The following is a 26,440-nucleotide window of genomic DNA, read 5'->3' as shown; positions in this document are numbered from 1 at the left end:
AAGCACACAAAAAAGGTTTCTGGAAATTTACAAAATATGTTAGTGAATCAAATTACAACATAGGCACAGAAAGCACTCGGTCCTACCTAGAAGGTGTTAATGAAGACCTGCACATTACTTATGGGAAGACATAAAAGTATACAGGATCATTACTTCCTCCACTGAACTAGAAAACAGTCTGTAATTAGAATTACTAATGAAACTACTTACCATCCAGCATAATAGGTTTGTTCTGCACCTGAGTAGCTCCAGCATTTTGAGATTCTTCCGGTACAGTCATGTCAGACTCTGTGACACCAACCGGTACTGAAGACTGAGCTCCAACAGCAGGAAAAGCTTTCTCTTCCTTCTGCTCCGATGAGGACTGATGACCTCCTTCAAGAAGTTCAGCAGTACCTAACACAAAATTATTCTATTATTTAAACAGTGCTTTGACACAGTTTGATAATAAACTACAATGTGGATACAAGGAAAGTTGAGAATTTTGGTTGCTTTAAAGGAGAACAGAATAGTCTGCATGCTTTTATTGTAACTATTATGAAAAGCTAGAAATATTAAAATTTGCTTTTTACTTGCTGCACTATCATTAGTACAAGTTTATACTTGAAATAAGCTTAAGTCCTTTTGCCCTTGGAAAGGAAAAAAAAAGGCAAGAATTGACCAGAAAAAAAAAAAAAATCATCCGATTATATGGTAAGTCACATGCTAACAAGAAGATTATAGGACCTATCTAATCCAATATTCAGTTGATAATATCCTTTTAAAAAGCAGGGTTGTTTCTATCAATAAGCAAATTCCAGGGCTTTTCAACAAAATGAAAATCCTTCCCTTTAAGCACATCCTTCTTAGTTTCTTAGCATTTCACTGAGTTTGAAATATTTTGGTGTCTTCCAGTATCACTTTGTGCTGACATTTAGAACTGAGGCAACATCCAGAAGTGGAAAGCTAGAGAGAGGACAGAATATGCTTTTATAACTTCAAAATTGTTCTCAGTAGACTAAGTGTCAATCTGGCACTCCCTACACTTGCTGTGCAGATAATTACTAGCTGTGCTTACCGCTTACTACATCTAGCTCCTCAAGTAAGTCAGTTTGCAGCTGTGACTCTGCTTGTCCTAGGATCTTCAGGACTGAATCAGTAGGGCTTTTGCCCCACATTTTTCTGTGGGGTTCACCAATATCTAATCTAATTACTTCCCCCAGAGTTTGACCTGTTGGGACACAAACACAAATACAGAAATATTTAGAAATGAGAAACTTCTATTCACTTTCTATATCATAAACAAACAACCTCCACAAAACTAAAACCTACAAAGTCAGAACTCATGTCACCTCAAACCATGTCAGACAGCCTAAAGGCTGTGCTCGTAAGTCTACAGTTTTTTTCTGCCAATTCCATTTAATAGTAGGAGTATTAACATCTGCAACTTAATAGCAGCAGGAGATCTTTTCAGCAATTCAAGTGCTCCAAAAGAAAACTAAATGAAAAAAACCCAACCTGTTTAAATCTGGCATGAGGTGGTCTTAACTTTACCTGAAATGGGAAACTAGAAAGTTTTTCACCCTGCTAACCTTTTGACGTTTGTTTCTGTTATTTCTCCCTTCAAGGAAAACAGAGCATATAAAGCAACAAAGAACAGGGCAAAAGAAGCTTCTTGATCTTTCAACATCCTGTGTAAAACTATTATGCTATGAAGTAAGCTTGTCACATTCTTAATGATTTTTATTTCTACAATGTGAAACAGACCCTTAATATGACACACTAAACCCAGGAAAAAAAGTCTTCCCCCCAAAAGGTCAGAGAATGCAGAAAATTGGAAAAGACAGGCTTGATTTAAAAGAAGAAAAAAGCTAGGGGCACAACAGAAGTAACAGATATAAACTGAGGAAACCCTCAGCTTTTATTGTAAGAAACTTTCATGTATCTGCAGTGCTTCTGTTAAATTAGTGCCCATTTAAATGTCACTTACAGAAAGTTCAAAGAAAGTAAACATGCATTTAATTAGATAACTGTTGAAATTAGGAAATTATTGCTGAATCTCCTGCAAGCCATTTAATTACTCAGCCTGTCCCTTACTCCATATCCAAGGGAATACATAACCACTCATTTCTTAGGGGCAGATGACATACGAGTGCTAACAAGGTAAGAGTACTTGCTTTATATAAAACAGATGCTACACATAGTAAAATGATTTACTAATATCATGGTGGCAAACAAAAGTACTTACGATCTGTTCCAGAGAGTGAATCTTCCATTGTTAACTGAGCTAGAGGAACTACCAATTCAGATGCTCCAGATTTCCATTTTTTGCGATCTCCTAGAATTGGCTGGTCACCTTCTTGCTCCTTTCCATCTTCAGACCCAGCTGACTCAGAGATATTCTGACACTCCTTTTTATCTTTCTCATCTTCTTGAGCTTTAAGATTTTGATTTAATCTTCTCAGTATTTCACGTTTATTCTGAAATAAGGGCCAATATATATCACTTAAAATAGTACCTTTCTTAAAGGAAAAGAAAAATGAAACTGAATGCAATTCAACATACCTGAATTGCAAAACCTGCCTTTTTTGTTTCCTCCTCAACTTCCTGGATAGCAGTTGCATTTTCATCCTTTAAATTCAAGCAGCATAAAATAAAAATTAAAAGAGTATGTCATAAAAAAATAATCTTGAAAATATTAATAGACTTAAATAATGAAAAATTACCTCTAAGAAACCTTTTTTTTCTTTCTCAAATCAATTCTTTGTATTAATTTTACCCTCTTAGCAAAAGTACCTACCACACCAACTTCCTTCAAAGCAGAAGTCATGGAGATGACTGGTGTACTGGGCTTTGCTGGAAGTTGTGGTTTAGGAACAGCTGGTTCAGGCTCTTGTAGTCCATGCACAGGACTGTGTTCTGCAGCTCCCACATGAAAAGGCACATTAGGATTCTTTACTCCTTTTGCTATCAGCTGTATGGATAAAAAAAAATAAAAAAAATCAACAAATTAACTTCAAGAATTTGCACGTTAAACCCAGAATGATCAAATATACTCATGTAAGCTTTAGAAAAGGACGATAATGCCATGCTTTCATACAAAAGACACCTGCTAACTGCACATGTGAACTTTTTCAATTTTAACAACTTCACCTACTGCTTTTTGTAGTGACACATAGCTAGTTGGACTTGTCACTCCACAGTACACAGACACAAAAAGAGACTGGGAGGACCTTATCACTCTCTATAGCTACCCGAAAGGAGAACGGAGTGAGGAGGTGGCTGGTATCTTATCCTCCCAAGTAAAACTGTGATAGGACAAGAGGTAACAGCCTCAAGCTGTACAAGGGTAGGTTTAGACTGGATGTTAGGAAAAATTTCTTCCCTTGAAAGGGTGATGAAGTATTGGAACATGCTGCCCAGGGAAGCAGTGGGATTACCATTCCCAGAAGTGTTAAAAAAAAAATGTGTGAATGAGGCCCTTAATGATATGGTTTAATGGTGGACTTGGCAGTCCTGGGGTAACAGCTGGATTTGATGATCTTAAAAGGTCTTTTCCAACCTGGTTGATTCTATGATCATATGATGGAGTACACTTTGCTAACCTACAGATCATTAATAAAACATTTAAGGTGATCCTAATGATTCTGAGGTTTGATGTTCTTAAATTCTTGAACCAAATTCTTCATTCAAGTATACTTAAGATTAGGCTTCTAATGGGGGAATTCTGATTGACAAATGCTCTCTCAGTTTCAGAGAAAAAACACAATTATGTAAGCATGAAAAAACCACAGGATAGGATTTTAGTTATACGAAGATATAGCACTACATACTTAGACTTATATAACTATATAACAGATTTATTTTCTTACATGTTCTTCCCAGGCTCTTTTCTCTCTTTCATATGCTTCCTTTCTCTTCCACTCTAACTGCTCTTTCAGAACTGCAGCTCGAGCTTTTGTTTGGGCCTATAGTAAACAAACAAGCAAAACCAACCAACTTGAAATCATAAAAGCTTTAGTACCCCATTCCATGGAACATTCCAAAAAGAGACACATTCTTGGATTACTCCATCGTACTTTCTCTCTTATTACTGCAGAGATTGTGAAGAGAGGACTCCACCGACAACTGAACTCGCCACACAAGTGTAACAACTGATCTTTTATGTTGAAGATAATGGCAGTTCCTCAAAATTTACTTACAGTTCCTGATTTGCATGGTTTTACTTTTAGTGTACATACTAATCTTAAAAACAGTAATGTAAAATTAGAACCTCTACACAAAATTTGTTTTGAAGCCAAATGCATTAATCACAAAATATTAAATATTCAGCTTAAACTTCACAAACTTACTCAATATAAACACAAAAAGCTTCAGTTACCTTTTCACCTATAGTTTTAAGGTTAGGCATAAGGTTAGCTGGTTTTTACATCGCACTTTAAAGATGATGGGGTGGAAAAAAAATAATCATAGAATAGATTAATACTTGCTATGGATTGTATGGTAGAGATAGTTACTGATGTAAGAACACCACAGGAAACAAAGTTCCAATCAAACATAGAATTTCTGTGAAACACCTTTGCTTTAAATATACTTCACCACAGGGGTATACAGCTCACGTTCCAAACCACATGTAGCCTATGCCAGCACATGTTAGCAGTTTTGCCTTCCTTTACTCTTTTAAATCAAATACAGTTGTTATTTAAGGTACATTTTACTTTGCCTTTCAGTATCAAACCTCTCTATAAAAGCCATACGAAATTGCCTTTAGGACTGCAGCTAACCTAGAGATAAATCTTAAAGGCAGATATTTATTCCTTAAGCTTAAGGAAAAAAATCCATAAACTTGCTATACTGTATCACAACATATTTTAAAATTACTGAGATAAAAAAAGAGTTGTTACCTTGATATAGCTAAAATAAAAACCTCTTGTAGCAGATGTATGAACAAACTACAATACTACTCATAGCAAAATAAAATGTAAGAAACTTCATGAGATAGAAAACACATTTGAAAACAGCAAGTTCTATCTCCTCCCGCCCCACAAATACCTTCTGTACTTCTATCTTTTTGCGTTTCAGTTCTGCTTCCTCGCTTGACTCTTGTCCATCAGAACTGGCAGCTTCATTCTACAAAGTAAGAGTCCTCAGAGAATTATCACCAATTCCTGTGTTTAAAAGCTGAGTGATTAAGCGTCTACTTAGATCATTTAGACTGACTTTGACAAACACAGGTCATGATTTCACAAGGTAACTCCTCACCCAAATGGAATGTCTACTTGGACAGAACTTCGTCTTTTGAGATTTGTGGGAGTTTTTAATTTATTTGGTTAGTTCTGATGGGGTGTGGGTTGGGGTGCTAGTTTTAAAAAAATACGAAGCTTTTACAAGCCAGGAATAAAGTAATGTGCCTAATGTTGCAAAGGAAACGACCTAACAATGCTGGGCTCTCACCTGCCACCCCTCATTACTGTTGCATGCCCTGAAGATAAGGTGTACAAGAAAGTCTGATGCTTTGGAATTCCAGCTTCTTCCTGCAGATAAGGTGTACAAGAAAGTCTGATGCTTTGGAATTCCAGCTTCTTCCACTGTATGTGCTCCAAAGAAGGTGGCATGGGTGAGGGAGGAATACGGTAACAAGACTATATAAGATCTACCTCTGAAATCTCTGTTTTCAATCTCTCTTATTTCTTTCCACGGCTTCTGCATATTCCTACTTACAGGACAGACCGACAGAGCTACACAGAGGTTCTGACAGGTTTTTATTGCTCATGACCAACTTGTGCATACCTTTTATTTAAAATAAAAACTATTTAGAAGGCCTCTTTAGAGGGAAATTAAGATTAAGCATGGGTTTATGGTGCATCAGTTTAGCATTTTATGTGAGTCAGTACTAGTGATAAACTTCACAGCCTCTACAGTAATTTCATAGACTCGCAACACCTTGATTTTTCTCATGCTCCATAAGACAAACTTAGGAGAACAGCCCATGTTGGTCCCATGACAGACTTAGCCACTAGGCTATCTTATGAAGTTTATACAGTCTTCTCAGGTAGAAACTTACGTGACTCTTGCTCCCAATCATTCCTTTTACATTTAAAGGGACATGGGTTCCTCCTTGATAAACTGAAGAATTTTTGCACCTCAATCAAAGGATTGAGTTTGACTCTCTTGCATCTCATCAGTGAGATACATACACAAAAAGTCAGTAATACACAAAACCCCCAGATTATTCTAGCATTAGAAAACCCTCCAGAACCTATAGCAAGGCAGAACTCTGTTTAGTTGGGACAGTGATCCAAAGAAACAGGATAGTACTGGGCATGCTCTTGCATTCTGTGTCTACTTACTATGCATAAGATACATATGGGTGCTTAAAGGTGCAAGGGGAAAGCAGGGCAGGAACATTTCTCTTATTTGAAATCACAAAGTAGAATGTGCATATACAAACAGGTAATCACTTGAGGAAATCAAACACTCAATATGAAGACGAACAGATGGGAAGGGGAAGAACAAACAGGAGTACAAGATCATATAGCAATTTAATGAAAAGATGGAAACAAACTCTGGACTGTATTTACTATGCAGATTGGCCCTCAAATGAAACCTTTTTAAACAAGTAAATGGATTGCTTCCAAGTTTGCCCTGGATTATTCATTTGACACCTTAAGTAGTGCTTGTTCTGAATGTACTTTGTGAAAATATTATTTTGATTTTATTACGAACATACTTCAGAAGAGTGAGGTTTGATAAAAGTCTATTAATTAAACTGAGCCCATGCCAGCAGTGTCCAACTTCAATACACCAGCTACAGAATACATGAAAATAATCGTTTCATACGCGTTCTGTGTGAGCATTGTCAAAAAGTGAATTCTAAAGAAGTTCCTTTAACTAAAAGCAAATAAATATAAATGTGCTGGTTTGATGAGAAATTTAAGTGTAAAATTCAGATGTAGCCTTCTGTTGTCTTGGTTTTAAAACACTGTTAGTTTACAAGCACTGAAGTTGTACCCCCATCACTGAAATAACAAACAGATTTTGCATATTCTGCAAGAAGAGACGGAAGTGTGGAACAGAATCAAATGTCAAAAATATATGTCTATACATCTCAAACTGCTGATGAGAAAAGTCTTCCTTCAGAAGTAAAAGTACATCCCACAGCCACCTTCCATAAGTATTTAAGATTATTTTTCAAAACAAACCTTTTCTCCACGAAGTTTAGCTCTAATCTGTTGACGTTCATTAAAATTTTGTAGCCGAATCTGTCTTAATCTTGCCAAATACTCCTAAGGGAAAAAATGGAATTAAGTTTCAATTACACTGAAACTGTCCCTAGTATGGTTAACTTAAAAATACATAAAATTCCACAAAAAAAAACCAAGATGGATGGATAAAACCCAACCCCACACTATTACCCTCACCCTATTAGCATTTAATAATCTCTGGAAAAACCCTCATCTAATGAAAATAAAGAAAACTGGAACTTATGTTTCCCAATTTGAAGCTGTAATTTCATTTTCTATCATTGAAGGCTAAGAATGGTTATATTTATCACAACAGGGTTAAGATATACCAAGTCATATCTGTATGTACGCACATTCAAGAAGCTTTCTGAGACAGACTGATGTAGACAACTTGATGTATCAAAAAAAATGAAAACCCCAAAACACACCAACACAAACACACCTGAACTCTAGAACTTCAATGGTAAAGTATTTCCTAGGGATTTATTAAGTCCTTTTATTTTGTTACACAGATGGAACCATGCAGGGAAACTAGGCACAGTCAAGGTCAAAACAGTGCTATCTGTGTGATGAGCAAAGTGGCAAACATGCGGCAAGCATACCTCTTCCTCCTTGTTTCTGGATTTCCTTCCTCTTGCAGAAAAAGGCCTGCCTCCATAGATATCTGCCACGTTTTGCAGTGTACCCTGTTTGCCATTTAATGGTATCAAATTTAAGGTGGCTGGAGCAGTAAAACTACCTGCTTTATCCAACAACTGTTCACTTATAAGAAACCAAATCGATCAAATCATACAAGATGGAAAGCAGTATTTCCCATATTCACCTTTTTAGAAAGTATTTGGGTTTACTTTTTATTTTTAATGCATGTTCCTGAGTTTTACAAAAGCTAACTAGCACTGCTGAGGTCAACTTCATTTTAGCATTCAAGTTGGTTTAGGTATTTTCATCAAACTGATGGAGATTTATATCACTGCTCTTAAAAAGAAAGAAACTGGAAGATTTTGGGGTTTTTTTTGGAACTGATTTTCTTTCTGTAGATTGTAAACTTTTACTCATCTGCCTATATTAAAAGTTTTCAAATACCAAGACTCCATGTCCTGCAATGCCACACAGCTACAGTGAATAGCAAATTAAATCACCAGCTGTCTCAAGAATAGATGACTGAAAGTATCATTAACTCAACTGAGTCAAACTTTAGACTGCCAATTGAAAATTAAAATTGATAGTAACTATATTCAACAGAAGCAGGGTAGCTCAGTGCAAGTTATTTGGCTTAAATGTCTTTTTACAACAAAGAGCTGCATATTAATTGATGATTACTACTAATTTCTCCTGTCAGATCATCACTGTCTGGGCAATAGGCCCATCCCTACATGAAACTACTGCCAACTAGTCAAACCATTTTCCTGCACAAATAGCAGAAGTTCTTAGCAACTTCATTCTATCAATGGCAAATGACAGTACATGAATTTGGAACCCTGGCTACCAGCTGTGTCAAACATCTGGAATTTACAACTGGTCAGTAAGCTCCCCGTTTTATTACAGCAGCCAGGTAAAACTAAAACATGTGGGCTCAGTTGGATATATTGGAGAAACACAAGAAACATTAACCTGAATACTTGAGTATATTGCATTAATCGATGTTGTACATTCATATTCATGCCAACAAAGTCAAGAACAAAATGGAAGCAGGTACTACTAAGGACTCACCTAACAAGGCAGTCTTTAAAAGAATTATTTTTTCAAATTTACTGGTGTTGGAAGTTTAAAAAAAACCCAACAGAACCAGTTTTGAAGTGGAAGATTCGTTCTCTGCAACATCTATACTATTATCAGAATGTTTCACCATCAAAGCAGTGAATCAAAGTACCTAAGAATTGCTTACTGTAAGTGAAATAATCCCTGAAACAAATACCTGGCTGTAAATCATGATCCGATACTCAGATATAACTCAGAAGATACTACTATACATCTGAGGTTGGTCTCATCTCACTGGAATGCCGCCAGCATTGTCAGTTTAATTTCAGCGACTAACAGTGGTATTGCTACTGCATTCTATAAGAACAGTGTGGAGAAGCACTCAAAAAGCAGAACTCTCTACATTAACAAAACACCCAGTTAAACCACACAAAGTCCTAGTGCGAATGAGTCATTTCCAAGATATTTTTTCTGCAAAACAAACTTCCTAAAGGAATACTGAATTTAGAATTGCAAGCACAAGAGAAAAGAACATTTTGTGACACTGTCCACTAGCTAATCTCTAAAGAGTACGGGTTTTAGAAATATCAACCTTGATAAAGATGTGTGTCTTTATACCTTCTTAATTAACAGAAGGTTTTTGTAGAACACACTAATGCATCAGTTTAATCAAAATTCATTTTAGGTTCAAGCTACTGAATGATACATGAAGTTTAATTTTAATCAAAACTTTAAAGCTATGAACAGAAAAAAAAGTAAATGACTTTCTAAAATTCACAATATCAAGTTAGACACATGCAAACCCAAAGTAATTTCCTTTCTTAGTAAGTTTACAGTAATAAGAAATGTACTGCACAGTAACATTTTAATAAAATCAGTAACAATGCAAAAAAACTTACCTCCCATTATTTTATATTTAATACTTAAAGAAACTATTTAGTCAGCATTTTATAGTTATTATGCTACTTCAAAGATTCATAGAGCATGCTGAAACAGTAATACATATAGAAAGACCAGATTCCATACCATATGTCCCTCAGCTCGAGCTTTGTTTTCCATGGCTTCTCTCTTTCGTTGCCAGAATTCTTCAACTTGCTTTGCTCTATCTGCAGCTATCCATCCTTTATGCCTGAGTAATTACAACACATAGCAAGATGAAAGGCTATGAAATACAAGACTCAACCCCCACCTGCATTTATTCTAACTAGGACACACACAAAAAAAGAGTAACTTTCTATAAGTAAGGCATCTTCAAAAAATGCCTTTCATCAGCCAAGATACAAGTCAGACTTCCACAAAATGGAGGAAAATAGGCTCAAATAAGTTAGAAGAACAATTTTAACAAACAAACAACATCATGTTATCCTTCTAGACCCTGGTCATCAAGCCCAAAACAAAAGCCAAACCACAATCTCAGTGTGATTATTTCTGAAAATGTCTCAGCTTGTTTCATTGTTGTCATCATTTGTGAAAAAAAGACTTACTTCTTCCAGGTTTCCTTCATCAACGAGCAAGAATTCATCACATGAACCAATCAGTAAGGTCAATACTACAGAAGTCTCTCAAGACTGACCTATGTTTGGACTAAGGCTTCTAGCACTTAAATAATTAGTACATCACTAGTATTCTCAGAGTGTTCAAGCAACTCCTTGGGGGTGTGCGTGTGTGTAACTTGGAGGGATTTTTGTTTCTTTTTAAAGATATGGTGAAGGAATTTTCCAACCTTAGAACGAACTAGAACAAGATGGCTTTTTATACATGTTCCACCCCAGGTCAAGGACCTGCTTGGCTAGACAAGAAGGCTATGTTCAAGTTACTGTAACTGAGCATCTGGCAAGTCTCCTAGTACACACATAGGATTGTTCTGTAGATGAAGCAGTTTCTGACAATTTGGTTACAAGTGAACTCTGAGAAAGCTTTCTTGTACATAAATTTAAAAAAAAAAACAAAAACAACAAAACCAAAACAAAAAGCAACAAAAAAATCCCAAACAAACAACACTGAAATTGTGTAAAATATTATAACAGATGGCAGAATGATGAGGCAGAATGATGAGGCAATCCTCTTTCCAAAGTTCCCCCAGCCCTGTTTGACTGAGGGAGTCCAGTAACAGGCAGGAAGAAATTGGAATAAACTGATAACAATAACCTATCAGGCTGAGACAGTTAAAGAAAGAATTGTTTTGGAAAAAAGGAGCTATTGCTAGTAATTCATTAATGAATTAGCACACTAATTAGATATCCTTGCATCTTGTTTTTTCTCTGCCCTCATCACTCTCCCAAGCAACAAGGAAATGAAATGTCTTCATATGCTTCAATTCATTAAGAGGTAGATAGAGATAAAACTACTTTGATGAAATAGAACAAACACTGTAGCTCCTCCAAAAAGGCAAGATGATCCCTGTGGTGGTACTGGTAAAGAAACAAACACTTGATAATCTTTGTATTTGACTCACCACAAGATTTTTACTCTAACTGCATATGAACTCAACTGTTGAATGCTGAAATCTGCCTGAATCCACATCATAATAGCTGAAGTTTAGCTTACAGTTTCAGGAGAGGTGCGTCCAAAGCAAAACTACCCAAACCTATTTCTCTCAAACCAAATTCACAGGAAAAACTTATTTCAACTAAATTTTATGAAAATGGTTTTCTCTACTCTGAAGCTGAGTGACTTGTTTTGCTAAAACATTTCGAGTAGATTTCTTCTGGGCTGCATTTCTGTCCGAGACACATTTTTTTTAAGATTGCTGATGTTGAATATACATAGCTCTACAGCAGAAAGATTGAAACTTGAGGATTTCTCCACTTCTTTAACATACACTCTAAATTACTTCACCTTAACAAAGTTGCAGTTATTTATATTCTGTGAGCTAAACACCCTGAATGCTTATCTTCATATTTCATCTCTAGCTGAAAGAATAAAATGCAGGAGGGAAGTACTACTAATGTAGCTGTAAGAATGAAATGGCTTCTAGATAATGATAAAGTACAAATACCACATTTTGAATGCTAAGAAACAGCACCTCAATTTAAGACTAAACGTAATCCAGTTTATAAATAGAAGAAAAAATAAAAAATAAAATTGCGGCACTTTGCGCCAAGCACTGAGAATAAATAGAGCAGGATGGAAATAGGCATTTACATCAGCTGGTAAAATACACCTTCCAGTACTGGGTTTTACCAGGAAGAATTTTAATTAGCTCACAAGAGCCCAAATGACTAGAAAAACCAAAATATACCTTGTAGCTTGCAAAACTGTAGCACTGGTGTTAAATGTGTTATTGCCATAAATTTTAAAATAGAAAAATATCTACAAAGGCAAAATATATCATATTAAAACATAAAACTGAATAAAATTAGTTTAGAAGAATAAACATTTTCTTTGGCCACTTCCTTTTCTTAATATTATCTCCATCTATTTCTTCCTACATAGCATACATCATTGGATTTTCAGAAGTTTAAATAATGCATGAGAAAATTTGCCCCTCTAAGAAAGTTAGTAACACTCATGAATTAAACTTCTAGAAAAAAATATATTTTCCCATTTACTGATCACAAGTGCAGACACAGTTCTTTGGGCAATTATTAATAGATTCGGAGAAGGCCAAAGAAATTTTGAAGAAGCTACTTAAAAAAATGAAATAATTAAAAAAAACAAAACAAAACCAACCCAGTGCTCATTTGCTACCCTTTTATATATAAAATACTCAGTTTATAGTAACTACAAAGAAGAAGCATCACCAAATTGGAAGCTGCACCCCACTCTAACACTTTACATTCGCATCTCAATGAGGAAAACTCTTAGGAGTTTTCTACTGATAAATAAGCAGTACCTAAGAATTCCACGAGCATTCTAGACACTCTTCTGTGCTAGACAGTCAAACACTTAGATGCAGAGAAGGCAGTTAGCATGAGATGGAAGCATCTTAGCAGGTAACACAAAAAGTGGAACTATGAAAAAAGCAAAGGAGGAGGCTTATGATGTTATGTGCAACTGCATTAGGCCAAGAATTCTGGCTGAGATCCAGCTTAGTTACAGTTTATAGTAATCTACTTTTTCCATTACTGAGGAAGCCAAGGTTTCCATTGGTTCTAGAAGAACTGTAGTCTGCAGGGGACTAACACACAAACAGACAGCACAGTACCAATGGCTAAAAGTAATTTTGAAACATGTCCGACTAAATGAAACAAGACACAGAACAAGAATCTAACACATAGGGACATATGGATTATCACAGTCCAACCTGTTTGCATTGGCTTGTTTAGACACCTCCTTCAATCTTTTCATTTTTTTCCTAACTGCACCAGCATCAGGTAAATGGTGATGACCTGCAGGCCCCTTAGGAACTCCTGGACGTATTCCAGGTGGAATTCCTCTGTAGATAAATACGTACAGCAACTTTCATTACTTTCATCTGAAGCAGACCACATGCAACTTCCAATGCAATGTAGCCATACCTCTCAAAAACTTCCCGGCCTTGTAGTCTCGCCCTCAATTTGGCTTCCCTCACTTCAGCTACTCTAATGTTTTCGTGTTGTTGTTGCAGCTGATCAAAAATAGCGTGATAGTGTTCATACTGTCCTCTGGAAGACACAGGAGACGGACCAACACCACCTCCACCGCCATAATATGGTGCCTGGAAATCAAAAGGGTAGGGTGGAAATCTCAAATACTGGTTTTAACAAGCCCTTCCAACTTTCAATTCATCGGCAGAATAAAAACATTAACAAGTTCTGCAACAAAACCCCATTTTTTCCATAAAGTTGGAAACAGTTAAGCACAGTTGGCAAGTGGCATTAAGTGCAGATCTACCTGAGGATCACCATCATTACCAACCTATAATTTGGTTTTATCACCAGAATTAAGATGTTTCATGCAAATTATCTGTCATGCTCAAACAATTAGAATTCCTACAGAATATTCATGTGAAAATAATAAAAAACATGTTGCAAGCAGCTGTGTAGAGTAGTAGCCAAGGATGGATGCAGAAAATGTGAAACTGGCAAAATAAGGTTAAGGTTGTCAGCACATGCATAAAATTGTTTCCTTTACACCAGAAGGAAGTGGTCAAATAGCCCATGGTAGTGAATCTATGGAATCTGTTTGAACAATAGCGTCAATGTTCCTTCCAGTGTGTTCTAAAGTATTTTAAATAAATTCAAGCATGTGAGTGCACATGCGACAGGTTTACAATTGCCTACTTAGAAGTTCCTGAACAGATTATACTTGAGAGTGGAATCTAGCTCACGTTCTGAGTTTCAGTTGCTCAACACCCATCAATAGCTCTCTATGATACATATAATAGACATACAACTGTTTTCAGGAACATGCATAGCTCTCATCCAAATGTGACAATGCTCATCTACTTGTGTTGTATGGAAGCTTGTATCGGTGCCTGACAGTTTTATCCTGAAAAAGAGAAGGATGGCATAGGAACCAAATGACAGGTTTTGACTTTTCCATTAAGTCAGTACCTGGTAGTCTTTAAAGTCTGGTATGCTTAAGTCTGCTTTTAACTATGCTTTATTATGTGATGTGTTGTACACATCTAAAGATGATGTCTATTTTGAAATAATATATTTAATAAGCAACTACTGAAATGTGATCAATGTAATCTTCATATTCTTGTGCAACGAACAGAAAATAAAACATCTATTCACGTTGACTCTATTGCTCAGAGATTTTTTACAAAAGCCCTACTAAACCTGCGAAGGCCAACTATTTTTGTAAGGCTCCCTACCACCACAACAAAAAGCTGTGTTTTAATCCTTTTTCTATTGTCAGACAGATTTACACAGCAATACTTGCAATTCCTGCACTGGCTCTGTCTGATGAAAGTACTCAGACCTTTATGTTCAACTAACTTCGGGAGACAGAACAGTTACGTTCCCATGAAACTATGACATACACGAACAGGCAACAAAAGAAACCGTCATAGGAGTCAGATGTACATTATCTACATTATGTAGTAAGTGAACAGCTAAAGAGTTCACTGCTTTCAGAAAACACATCTCACCCTCAGCACGCCCCCCCCATCAACTTGTGTTGCTAAATAACAAAGAATGCTTAGAAGCAGGTGTTTAATACTGGAGAAGAGGCCCATTATCATAAGATGAGAACCTGGAAAAAGATTTCAACAAAAAAATTCAAGAGCAAACTTGAATGTGAAAAAAGCTATTCATGCACAGATTCAGCACAGGAAAAGTAGCAAAAGCAGAAGTGGACAAAAGAAAGTGGTGAATGAAAACCATTACTGACAGAAAGGTAAGAGATTCATAAATTTAGTAAGTATTTGAAATGAAAATTGCACATTATCTCCAAAAAGCCAGGGAAGAGAATCTTGTTATACAGTTTCTCTTAAATTATCCACAGATTAATAATGGGCAGACCCAAGAGTTGACCTCCAAGAGCAGATCTTTCTGAAAAGAGAAGACCATGCCAGATAACCAAAGGTGGGGGATCAGACTACACCACATTTCTGCATCTGCTGCCAACCTTAACATCACCACTTCCACCTGAACCAAGCACATTCCTCCATCCTTGTTCCCTGGCTCTGTTTATTCGTTCCATCTGAAGAAGAAAACAATACAGGAAAACAAAATTCAAGGAATCACTAGGTAAAAATTGAACTTCACTATTAACACATTTTAAACATTTTTTACCCTTTCTTTTTCTGATCTTCTCATTTCATCTGCCTTCAGTAAACTGATCTGCAATGTGTAAGGATTAAACATTTTTAGTAACTGGGAAATTGAACTACTCCATATTCTTACACAACAGATAACACACCACACCACAAGGTATTTCATTAAAATTACTATGGGTGGAAAAAGAAAGTTTCAAGAATATTGTCTACCTGATCTCTCTGGCGCTTTTCTTTTTCAGGCAATTCTAACTTTTTCTTTTTTGAAGGTTCCTGAAAAATAAGCATATAATTTGGTATTTATTACTGAGCTATGATCTGTGAAATCTCTATCAAGATAGGTTAGTGCTCCAACTGCTGGTATATGTCCATGAAGATTAAGAAAAGTACAGTTACATAATGTTTGGAAAAGATAGATAAGGAGGAAAGGTTTGAAGGTTTTACTTTGTCATTCTTGCTGTGGACTTAGCTTTTGCTTAGTTTGAAAATTAACAGATAATTTCATGATACCTCAAACATTTTCCTCCTTTCTTCTCCTGGATTCATTTTCTTCATTGCAAAAGCCTGAATAAAAGGTGAAACTTCAAATTAGACAGCATGATGCCAGAATGCAAGAAAAACTGTCATCAGAAAAAATAAAATTGCATCTTAAACCCACAACTTAGTATGTCCAAAATGTGGTTTAAAATAATTACTCAGGAGGTTTTAAATGAAAAGAACTGTTAGGATATAGAAGTAAACGCTTTTGTACTTGCTCATCCTCTACTAAAAGCTACGCCTCAAAAGCTGAAGGCAGTAATTTTTAACACTGTTTTGTCTTAATTTTTCTTCTCCACCAATACCATTCTGCATGACAATGTTTTCCCATTATAAGTCTTTGAAGGTCTCTAGACTTTAAGATTCTCTTATTTAAAGAACAGATTTATTACATTATCATTAGGCTCTTCCACTTGTGTAACTCTAATCAAAGTTCTCATTAGTTATGGAAGACGAGAATTCAGCCACTATTAAATACCTTACACAAAGAAGCAGCTATACATAATAAACCATGCTGTTTATTCTAATCTTCTCAAAACAGTGATAGTTAATATTATAACCCTTTTTTTTTTTTTCCCGACACAGAAACATGAAAAGTTTCAGAATATTTTCTCCTGGCAACCTAAAATCCTATCAAATGAGTACTTTAAATATTTCAGAAGACAGAAGCCTTTAGAGACTTAAGTCAACATAGTTCAACTACAACAATTTAATATCACTAAATACAGGAGATGATTAATACATGCTCCTCTGAAAAGCCAGTTGAGAGCTGCAAGCTCAAACTACTCTAGAACAATAGCAAAGAGAAGAAAATTTATCACACCATAGCCATTATTTCTATCCTGCATCTTATCCCTTGTCACTAGGTACCATCCACACACACTAGGTCTTAAAATTGCAGCACTACTGACTTCTTAGATGCAGCAAGAGGATATTTCCTCAGTCTCTATCCTGCCGCTTTGAGTCTCTGTGCAAGCTAGATCACTGTTGGCTAGTGATACTGATTATAAAGCGCAGCAGACTAGGAGACAGTTGCACAATCAAGCCTTAAAACATAAAAACCTCAGTCTCATAAACACACACAAGAATTCTGTTCCCTTCTTGCTTTTTCAAATTGTGTATCACAAGCCAATAAAGCTTGCTGATCAATAAGCTTTTGCCTATACCTCCAATAATTTGTGAACCTCAAGGGTAATTTATAACTCAAATTTTCTATCCACCTGTCAAATTTGACAGATGCACAGTGATCTTCGTATTATGTTGCTTGAAGTGCCATGGGGAGAAGGAGGAAAGAAGAGTTTTATATAATAAGTACCACAGAGAAAACTACAGCAAGAAAGATTGAAAATACCATATGAAGGTATACAGAAGACTATTTCTCATTAACTTATGAAATTAAATCTGGGAAACTCCTCTTCCAATTACACAATTTGTCTGGCTGAAAATGACTAAAAAAAGTTTTCTGTTTTTTTGAAAATGCAAATATTCTTATCCAATGACCTTGGTATACCTGACAAGACTTTCCACATTTCTTGGAGTGGTCAACACCAACAAAGGAAATGAAAACATGCAAAGCACATCTAATTCAGCAGTGGAATTAAAACCCAAAGCTAAGGCAGCAGTATACGAAAATTATTCTATTAAAACCAACTAAACAAAACCAACCAACAAAAACCTCAGTAATAAAGCAAACCAAGCATTTGAATGACTACTACTTCTTCTGCAGATACATGTCCCCACATAAAATACATTTTGAAAAGGAATACATAATATTTTCATATCATTTAAATAAGGTATGAGCAAAACAGTTTAAGTAATTTAGCTTCTTACCTGTCTAGATTTAGCCAATGGCTTCTTATCATTAGGCTTTTTAGGTACATCACAAGGCTTCCTCATCACTAAAGGCACTCCATATTTTGCAGCAGGTTTGGTAATCTTCTGAGCCGGTGCAACTGAAGCCAGTATTTGTTCTTGAGCTGGCCTTTTAGCTAAAATGAAAAAAAAAAAACAAAATAAAACAACAAACAAAAAATCCAACTCTCTTTTACAGCAATCCAGGCTAGCCAGTGTACCATATTTCCCTTTCCCAAGGTCTTGGAACAGCAAAGCTGAGGAAAAAGTGCAAACTGCTAACATTTCATTCACATCAGCTGATGCAAAGTGCAATACACCCAGTTGTCCAAAACAGCTTACTTTCATGCTTGATAACAGCAAAACACAATCCCTGAGCCTTTCACTCTCAATACTTCAAACTGGAGAACTGAAGTTTATTTCAGCTTCCATGCTCTATCATACAGTTGTCATGGACACAGGGAAAAGTTTTCCTAATAGAATGGAGGGACAGGCTCCCCACCACTAACAACACTAGACTACAACACTAATGTCAGCAGAAGATGAGTTCTGGAAGAGCTTCAGTGGCTTTCAGGGATAAAGTTTTCCCTGTAGAGTTCCTGAAAATATGCCAATATTGTGGATTTGATTCTGTGTTAGCAGGGCTCTCTTACTACAGAATGTAATGACAGCAGTGAAACACAGAACATTGTTGAAAGACACCAAAGCACTTGCCACAGCTTCAAGTAATTATGAGGAAATAAAATAAAAAAAAGTGGAAAAAATCCAGGAAAAGTAGAGTAAACTAATGCAGGAAAATGAAGCAAGGTAAAACTATATTGACAAAACAAACCGCTATCTAATTTCCTACCAGTAGCAGAAATTCTACTGCTTTGGTCTGAAGTCAGGGCTTAATCCAGGAATCTCTAACAAAACCTCTCACCTTTTTAGAGGAAATGGTATTTCTCATCACCCATTTCTCATTACTAAGTGGAAAAAATGCTCAATAGCAAGACATAAATTTTTTTATGTATTCGTAGTCTTCACTGTCCCCTTAAACTCTGGAAGCATAGCATACTGCAAGAGGAAAAAGCTCAACTATAACAGTACAGGACCATAGTTATCATTTGTACCCTACATACACCCAGCTCCCCAAGGGAGGGAGGTAAATTGCTTCTCTCTCTTTCTTCCTGAAACTTCTAGGATCAGGTATAAGAACACACCAAAACCACAAGTAAAAACAAAACCACATACACTGTCTTGCCAGTGCTTTCAGCACTGGCACTTACCTGGTGCAGCATGTTGGGCAAACTTCTGGAAGATTTTGTGATTGAATTCTTCTGCAATAAGCTAAACAAAGAACTGAAGTTGTTAGCCAGCAGTACTTATGGCTGAAGATAAGAAAAACACATTTTCAGAGAAATCTGCCATTCCCAGTAAGCATCTAATAGCATTTACTGTATCTTAATTTTAAATGAATACTCAACCTTATGTATTCAATTTAGTATCACAAACATGAATAGGAAGCTGGATTCAGTGTTTTCAAACATTTTTGGTGCATTTACCCAAATAATTGAAGAATTGATTTAGTCTGACTTCTGGGTGGTGTGTTACCTCATTTATGAGCTAGCTAAGAATCTAGAAGAAAGTTAATGTATCAACATAGCTTTATGCATAGTACATTTCAGATTTCTGTATAGTTGCCAAAGTTCAATTTCTCAGTTAGCTTGTGTCAAAAAGCAGTCCTTTAAAAATGTTTGCAGTTTATAAGTTTCTCTATCCTTTTCAAGATGGGAAGTTGTCTATAGAGATATCCAAGAACAACAGATAGGGCATGCTATCAGGCATATCGAAACAGCATAATAAAGTGTGGAAAACAGCCTTACTTGAAGTCTAGACAAAGACCAAACATTAACAGGCCATCATCTCAAATACTGTAGGCAGTTCTGAACGCAATACCTCAAGAGTATCATTCTCAAAGAGTTTCATTTCTCAAGCAGAAATTAAAAAGGCTCAAACATAATTAAAAGTGTTGAAAAGATGCAGTAAAATAACAAACAACCTATAAAAAGATGACTGAGATGCAATGTGACAGGTCTAGAATGCCACATGTGATTTTGCAGAGAAACATACAAGGACAGCAAATGATAATACCATTATAAGTGTGGTATGACTGAATATAAGGAGGAAGGTTTAGAGTAAAACAAAGCTGATGCTTTCCGCAACATGTAGCAGACCTGTGAAATTTCTTACTGATCCAACTATATATGGCCATTTTGTGAAATCACTTTAGTTTTGAGTTAGAATCCATTAGAATCCTTTATGCTTAGTGAGGTCTGCTTTTGCATTCATTTCCTCCTTGCTGTTTCTCTGTCTACATACTTAAATAATTTAAGATTTTTCTTTACAGTTTATAGTAAAACTCTTTCCTCAACCTAAAGCATCCCTATAAAAGCTCTTGGGAATACCATTACTCCAATTTCTTATGTTGTATGTTAATATTAGAATAAAGAGAAGTCCTATGATGCCTTTAGCAAAACTAGAATTAAAACTAATTCCATACCTGTGGTGTGAGAAATTTTTCAACCCGTTTGGCTATAAAATTTTTCTCCAATATGGAGTTTACTGATGGTCTGTTCCTAGGATTCCTTTTAAATAACTGTGAGAGCAAATTACGTAGGTCATAGGAATAATGCGTAGAAACAGGAGGAAAAGGTCCAGATATTATCTTCAGTACCAAGTTCTTCATGTTACCAGCTTCAAACTGTATCATGCAAGAAAGAAAACAGTGACTGCATTTTACTTACTGTCTGTCCAAACGCAAGCCTGTATATAAAGATGATGAGGAAAACAAAACCGAAAAGGTATGTTTGCCTCAATATGCCAAAACAAATTTTGAAGGCTATGTACAGTTTATATCAGCAGTTGAAAATAACTTGCTGCCAAGTATTCCAATTCAAAATACATCATAATAGATATGCCATTGAGATATACTTTTTGCTAACAAATAAATATTTCCCTTCAGATCTAGACTGACAATGATATGTAATTAAGAATACAATAATTGTATCATTCTCTGCTTGATCTCCTCTCCCAAAAAACTTTCAACCATCACATGCCTTCTGACCTTTTTAGAAGCCACGTTTCAAATGAAAGAATGTAGAGCATTAACATTCATTCAGTGTAAAACCCAAAGGAATCCAAACAGAGCACACCATTTCAATTTTTAGTGACAATAAAAACAGTGCGTATCACCCAGCTCACAAAAAACAACCTACAGCCATCAACTCACAGAAAGGAAACACTGTTAGCATTGCTGCCACAGAAAAGAGCAAGCAATAAGAAATTATGTAAGTTAGACATTAAATCCCTCCTGATTTTCATGTCATTATAATATTTTTTCTTTTAATAAAAATACCCTTCCCAAAAAAAACCTGAAACAAAACATTAAAAACAATATTTTTTTTCCTTTTCTTCCTAACTGGAAAATGTATGATAAAGATACAGTCTTCAAAACAACACATACACAGAGGAAAACGAAATGAAAACCAAACAAAAGCCAACCCTCCGAGCTTGGGATATTGTCTAAGAAATAGTTCTGCTCTAAACAGAAATGCATTAATCCACCTGCACAAAAGCTGACAGTCCAAATTCAGATTTTCAATGAAAATGTCAACTTTCTTAAAAGAAAGGAACACCATCCACAGTATCACTTATTACAATACCAAACAACTTACTCAGCTAATACAGTTCATTAAAAACCTACAATCGTGAACAAAATATACAATGCTAAGATTTCTGAACAGATCAGTGTAAACCAAAACAGAGATGGAAAATGCTGGTCAGTATAGGAAGAGGAGATAGAAATGCTGAAGGTTATTTTAAACAGCCACCACAAAAGGCTTTCATTAACTGACATACATTTGCATAATATCAGGAAAAAAATATTCTGTTTGAAATCAAGAAGTTTCTACTCACCGCATGTTTAAGTGTGCACATTTCATAGAGAACGCAACCAAGGGCCCAGATATCACTAAATCAAGAAGAGAATGTATCCCAAGAATTAGTTGTGGGTATAATACTGCCAAGCAACTTACATCTGGGAAGTCTATCTTTGAAACGGAAAAGGTTGCATTTTGAGTACGCAAAATCTCCTCTGTACATACATCTTCCATCCCCCAAACAAAAAAAGAATTCAACCACCAAAAATAAGGCCAACTGAAAACCAGCTGAGGATATTCTGGCTTCAGATTTCACTTAGGCCTTTTCATCTGAATTAAATGAAAAACCCAAACAAAACTCACCACCTAATTCAGCAAATGCAATTCTCAAAGTCAATTTACTGTTTAACACTGACTTACTTTATCCTCACTCATTACAGGATTACAGAATTTGGTTAGAATGCAATTGGATAATAAATCCCATGAAGAAATAAAAGGGGCAAGGAACTGTAATTTGTATCTCTTAAGAAACCAACTGAAATTAGTCTAAGTCACTCACAGCAATAGATGCAGCAACTTAGTAGAGTGTAAGGCTAACTTGATAATGACCATTTTAATTACATTAAAATGTAAGGGACACTGTTACCAGATATAGCCTACTGCCAGGACAGCAAACATAAGCAAGGAATCAGTATGACTTTGTTACCTGAAGCAAGCTGAGTCGCCTATCTATGCACACGCTTAGAGAATTCAATTACTGTGTTTGTGATTTCATCCATAACAGTATCACATTCGTACTACATAAATTAAGGCAGCACAAATAGCTAGGCAAAAGTAGAGCCATAATTAAAAACACGGCTAGATCTAGAACTCAAAGCATTAAGCTAAGTCATCTCTGCATCACACTGCTTTGCACTGCACATGCCTACTAAGGTCCCTCTTGTGTAATGAGTCTTGGTACCTTCTTGGCTAAGAGATGAACTAACAACTGTTCATCATCATAAAACAGCTTCTGATTTCTAGAACTCACTTTCTTCTCCTGACCAAAAACGTTTCATTAAATGCTTATTAGTACCTTTTATTGTTGTAAGGCTTGTTCTGACATATTTCAGGAGACAAATAGTATGGTGTTCCTATGCAAGTGCGAGCCAGCTCTGCAGTACTAAAAAAGTAAGAATGAATGTTAACTAGTTAACTCACGTGATGTGCACAGATCAAAGCAATTTAAATTAAATCAGAGAAAACTGCATTGAAAATGAGTTACCTGTTAAGAACTCTGGCGATCCCAAAATCTCCCAGTTGTATTGTTCCATCTTTGGTTAAAAATATATTCTTGATATACAAATTTTAAGAAGAATTAAAACATTCATACAATTACAAGCTTTTTGATCTCAATATGTTTTGGAAAGCATAAAGTTTTCTACTATTCAATCACTCTGAAGTCACAAGCAGTAGTAGTGTTACTGCCTACTGTGAACCACCAGACTTACTCAAGTCCTACTTGATCAAAATTAAACACACTAAACACTGTTCTAACACATGACCTCTTCTGTCCCCACACAGAAACATGAATAACATTCATGCAGCTTCATCAAATAGCCACATCCATTTTTTCATATTGTATATTTATATCATATATCATATAAACCTCCTCCAGATAATTCTGAGGAAAAAAAGTGTTTCCAGTGTTAGAAGTGTTTACGTTAAAAGACTATTTTCCATAATTTGCCAACTTATACTAGCAAGATACGAATGTAATCACTTTGAAAGTAAATTCAATTTAAAAAAAAGTTACCCACATACCTGTGACTTTATGTCCCGATGCAAGATTTTTCTATCATGTATGTGCTTTAGTGCTAAGCAGATTTGTACAAACCAATCTAGAATCTACACATAAAAGGCAACATCAGCATATTTATTTGAAAACTTCCCCAGTTACATAAAAATCTTATAAAATCAGTTTTATAACTCAAGATTTTACCCTCTTCCCACAAACCTGTCTTTATTTATACCACAGAATAATTAAAAATGTAAAAGTACTGTCACTACAATGCAAACATTTTAATGAAAGGTGCGTATTACTAAAATTAGATATTTAGTCTGAGGCTACTAGTTTCATTACATATTATAAGCCTAACAAAAATTTGCAATATGAATTTAATTGACTAAAATGTTTGAAACTTGGAATTTGCATCTTAAACATTGTACTTTTGCTGCAACCATTACAACAAGCCTTGTTGCAGTCAGCTAATCAACAGTTTTAGAAAGCCATGCTGATGTTTACAGCAACACTTATTTTATCATACAATAATTTTAAGTATTCCACCTTTTGAAAAAAGGTACAAAGCAGATTTCAATGAGAAAAGCAACAAACAACATGTAATTAGAATATTATAAACGAGCCAAAATTCTCCTTTTTATTTTTGTAAATCTGTAGAAAACACAATACAGAAGTGACCAACGGCAAGAACTTTTCCATGTGCATACTGGTTTCACATTCTCAGCTTAGAAGTACACACATGTCAAAACTACAGTAAAATGCAAGATGTAATTGTCACTTTTCCACTTTAAGGTATTCCTGTAAAAGTGAGTCCAAATTGGAACTAAAAAAAAAAAAAAAAAAGGTATCCTACATAATCTATTTTCACTTAACCAAAAACAAAACTGCACATAAAAACTTCTTATTTATTCCAAATTAAATTCTTCCACAGTACAAATGATTTTATACCCAGAATTGTAGAAAATCTGCTGGTCTACTTACAATATTAATTTTTTTCCTAATAGAAAAATAAACTTTTGAATCATGTCAACTTCATATTGCCATATTTAATATTATTGTAATTCTGATAAATGAAAATCAGTATTACAAAACAAAAACCTCATGCCATTATATCTTAAAAAAATATTAATTTTAAAAGTTTTAAAAATAATTATGGTGTCCTTCAGTATTTTTCATTTCTCAGATTTGGTTTACTTTGCAAGAGATCCAACTTTTTTTGGAGCATCTTACACATAGAAAAGCCCAAATAACATACCTATAATTTTCAGCTACATTCCCCTCCCACCCTTTAAGAGACTACTTTGACCAACGGCAACAACAATCATATTTCAGAACCTCCTTTTAGATTAACCAACCATATCTACCAAACTGAACCAAAACAATTGAAAACTTACGAAAAATTATCATTCACCAAAACACTACAGCAGCAGTTTGCTGTTACCTGATCTTCAGAGAATAAGATTCCTTTCTGGGCATTTATTTTTTTAAATAGGTCTCCTCCTTCACAGTAATCCATCACTATGTAGAGACAGCCATTTTCTGTAAAATAAAACACAAACTACTTAAAAAAACTCCCCAAAAACCCACCAAACAAAAAAAAACCCAAACAAACAAACAAAAGCAAACCACAAAAAAACCCTACAACAAGCTTTAACATAACTCTCCTAATATCTTCTTTGCAGTCACAGAAAAGCAATCAAAAATTAACCTTTTCACATGCAGCTTCAAATACCATTTATTAGTCTTTTTTTTTTTCTAACTTGAAGCAAAAATGCTTTTATTATTCTGAGTTGTAAAACAGAAGTTTCCCATTTCTAGCAACATCAGACTATTTTATTATGGAGAGAAGAAAAATGACATTTGCTGAACCAATGCCCACTATGAAATTAAATATGTCACTGACTGCAATATAAACCCATTCTTCTTGTGCTTTCAAACATCCCATAGATTCCCCACCCTAGAGATCTTAACTTCCAATTTAGATATCTGCCACTATTTGCCTAATTCTTTCTTGGAGTTTTACCTGGACAAGGTACTACTACTCATACTAAGTGCAAAAACATGGCAATCATCAACACTCACACCAGACATACAGCTCATTTCCCAGTTAAACTTCCAGCAGACAGTGACAGATGGAAACAATTGTCATTTTTGAGTGAAATTTGGAGAGACTTCCAAAAGTCCTATGCAAGCTTCCACTAGGAGGTATGAATATATATATATTTAATTCAAAGTTACAGCTTTGCTCTCCAATGCAATCTTTTCCAGTTACCGATGAAAAAGAAAGATTAGGCAGAAGCAATTTGCAAGTTAGCAAAACCACAAGAACTACATTACTCACATGTTAGGAATGATTTTGAGAAGAGCTAAATAAATGCATAAATCAATCAATTCTGGTACTCAAAAGAAAAAACTCTTATGAGCTCGCAATGGCACTTAAAAAACCTAAATAGATGATGTAATTAATTTTAACTCTAAGTCACTTAAAACACACTCCTACAGGATGCTTCTGAAATCTTTTTTCAAAAACAGCAAACCCAGGATTTTTCTTTTTTTTGTTTACAGTGGTTTTTATCTTGGTTAAGCTTTGTAACTGGTATTATTTTAAAAAACAGGAGCCTGGATTTCTTGCAGACCTGTTGCTGAAATAATTCTCATTTATAAACCATATCAGCATGTTCAAAGTCAAAGTGCTTTAGCAATAAAGATCCAACATGAACTCTTGTGAACTACAGATTACAGGATCTACCTTGTAAGAACAACAAAGAAAAGAAAAAGGCAGTCT

The 26,440-nt window shown here is 35.3% G+C and overlaps 1 protein-coding gene across 9 annotated transcripts in view; it reads right to left on the bottom strand.

Moving 5' to 3' along the window:
* NEK1 (NIMA related kinase 1) overlaps positions 1-26,440 on the bottom strand; it is a 180,611-nt gene that overhangs the window by 150,160 nt on the left and 4,011 nt on the right. For 3 of the 9 annotated variants that reach the window (XM_061475237.1, XM_061475173.1, XM_061475181.1), the window contains exons 4-27: positions 25,097-25,194; positions 23,679-23,762; positions 23,140-23,207; positions 22,951-23,037; positions 21,913-21,967; positions 20,498-20,698; positions 19,224-19,284; positions 17,935-18,092; positions 16,078-16,131; positions 15,781-15,840; positions 15,587-15,634; positions 15,420-15,494; positions 13,382-13,560; positions 13,168-13,299; positions 9,948-10,050; positions 7,826-7,909; positions 7,182-7,265; positions 5,032-5,109; positions 3,852-3,947; positions 2,780-2,953; positions 2,545-2,610; positions 2,228-2,459; positions 1,058-1,210; positions 211-396 (exon numbers count right to left, since the gene is read on the bottom strand). In XM_061475237.1, coding sequence (XP_061331221.1) covers positions 211-396; positions 1,058-1,210; positions 2,228-2,459; positions 2,545-2,610; positions 2,780-2,953; positions 3,852-3,947; positions 5,032-5,109; positions 7,182-7,265; positions 7,826-7,909; positions 9,948-10,050; positions 13,168-13,299; positions 13,382-13,560; positions 15,420-15,494; positions 15,587-15,634; positions 15,781-15,840; positions 16,078-16,131; positions 17,935-18,092; positions 19,224-19,284; positions 20,498-20,698; positions 21,913-21,967; positions 22,951-23,037; positions 23,140-23,207; positions 23,679-23,762; positions 25,097-25,194 — 2,616 coding nt within the window. The remainder of the gene's footprint in view (positions 1-210; positions 397-1,057; positions 1,211-2,227; positions 2,460-2,544; positions 2,611-2,779; positions 2,954-3,851; positions 3,948-5,031; positions 5,110-7,181; positions 7,266-7,825; positions 7,910-9,947; positions 10,051-13,167; positions 13,300-13,381; positions 13,561-15,419; positions 15,495-15,586; positions 15,635-15,780; positions 15,841-16,077; positions 16,132-17,934; positions 18,093-19,223; positions 19,285-20,497; positions 20,699-21,912; positions 21,968-22,950; positions 23,038-23,139; positions 23,208-23,678; positions 23,763-25,096; positions 25,195-26,440) is intronic. The other 6 variants (XM_061475200.1, XM_061475192.1, XM_061475186.1 and 3 more) reach the window with 6 other exon arrangements.

This window comes from Pezoporus flaviventris, unplaced genomic scaffold, assembly GCF_033815535.1.
Source record: "Pezoporus flaviventris isolate CSIRO_AGI_PZ_B2104156 unplaced genomic scaffold, CSIRO_AGI_Pfla_v1 ptg000002l, whole genome shotgun sequence".
Classification (NCBI taxonomy): Eukaryota; Metazoa; Chordata; class Aves; order Psittaciformes; family Psittacidae; genus Pezoporus; species Pezoporus flaviventris.
The sequence above is the reverse complement of the archived record's forward strand: the minus strand, read 5'-3'. Positions and strand labels throughout refer to the sequence as shown.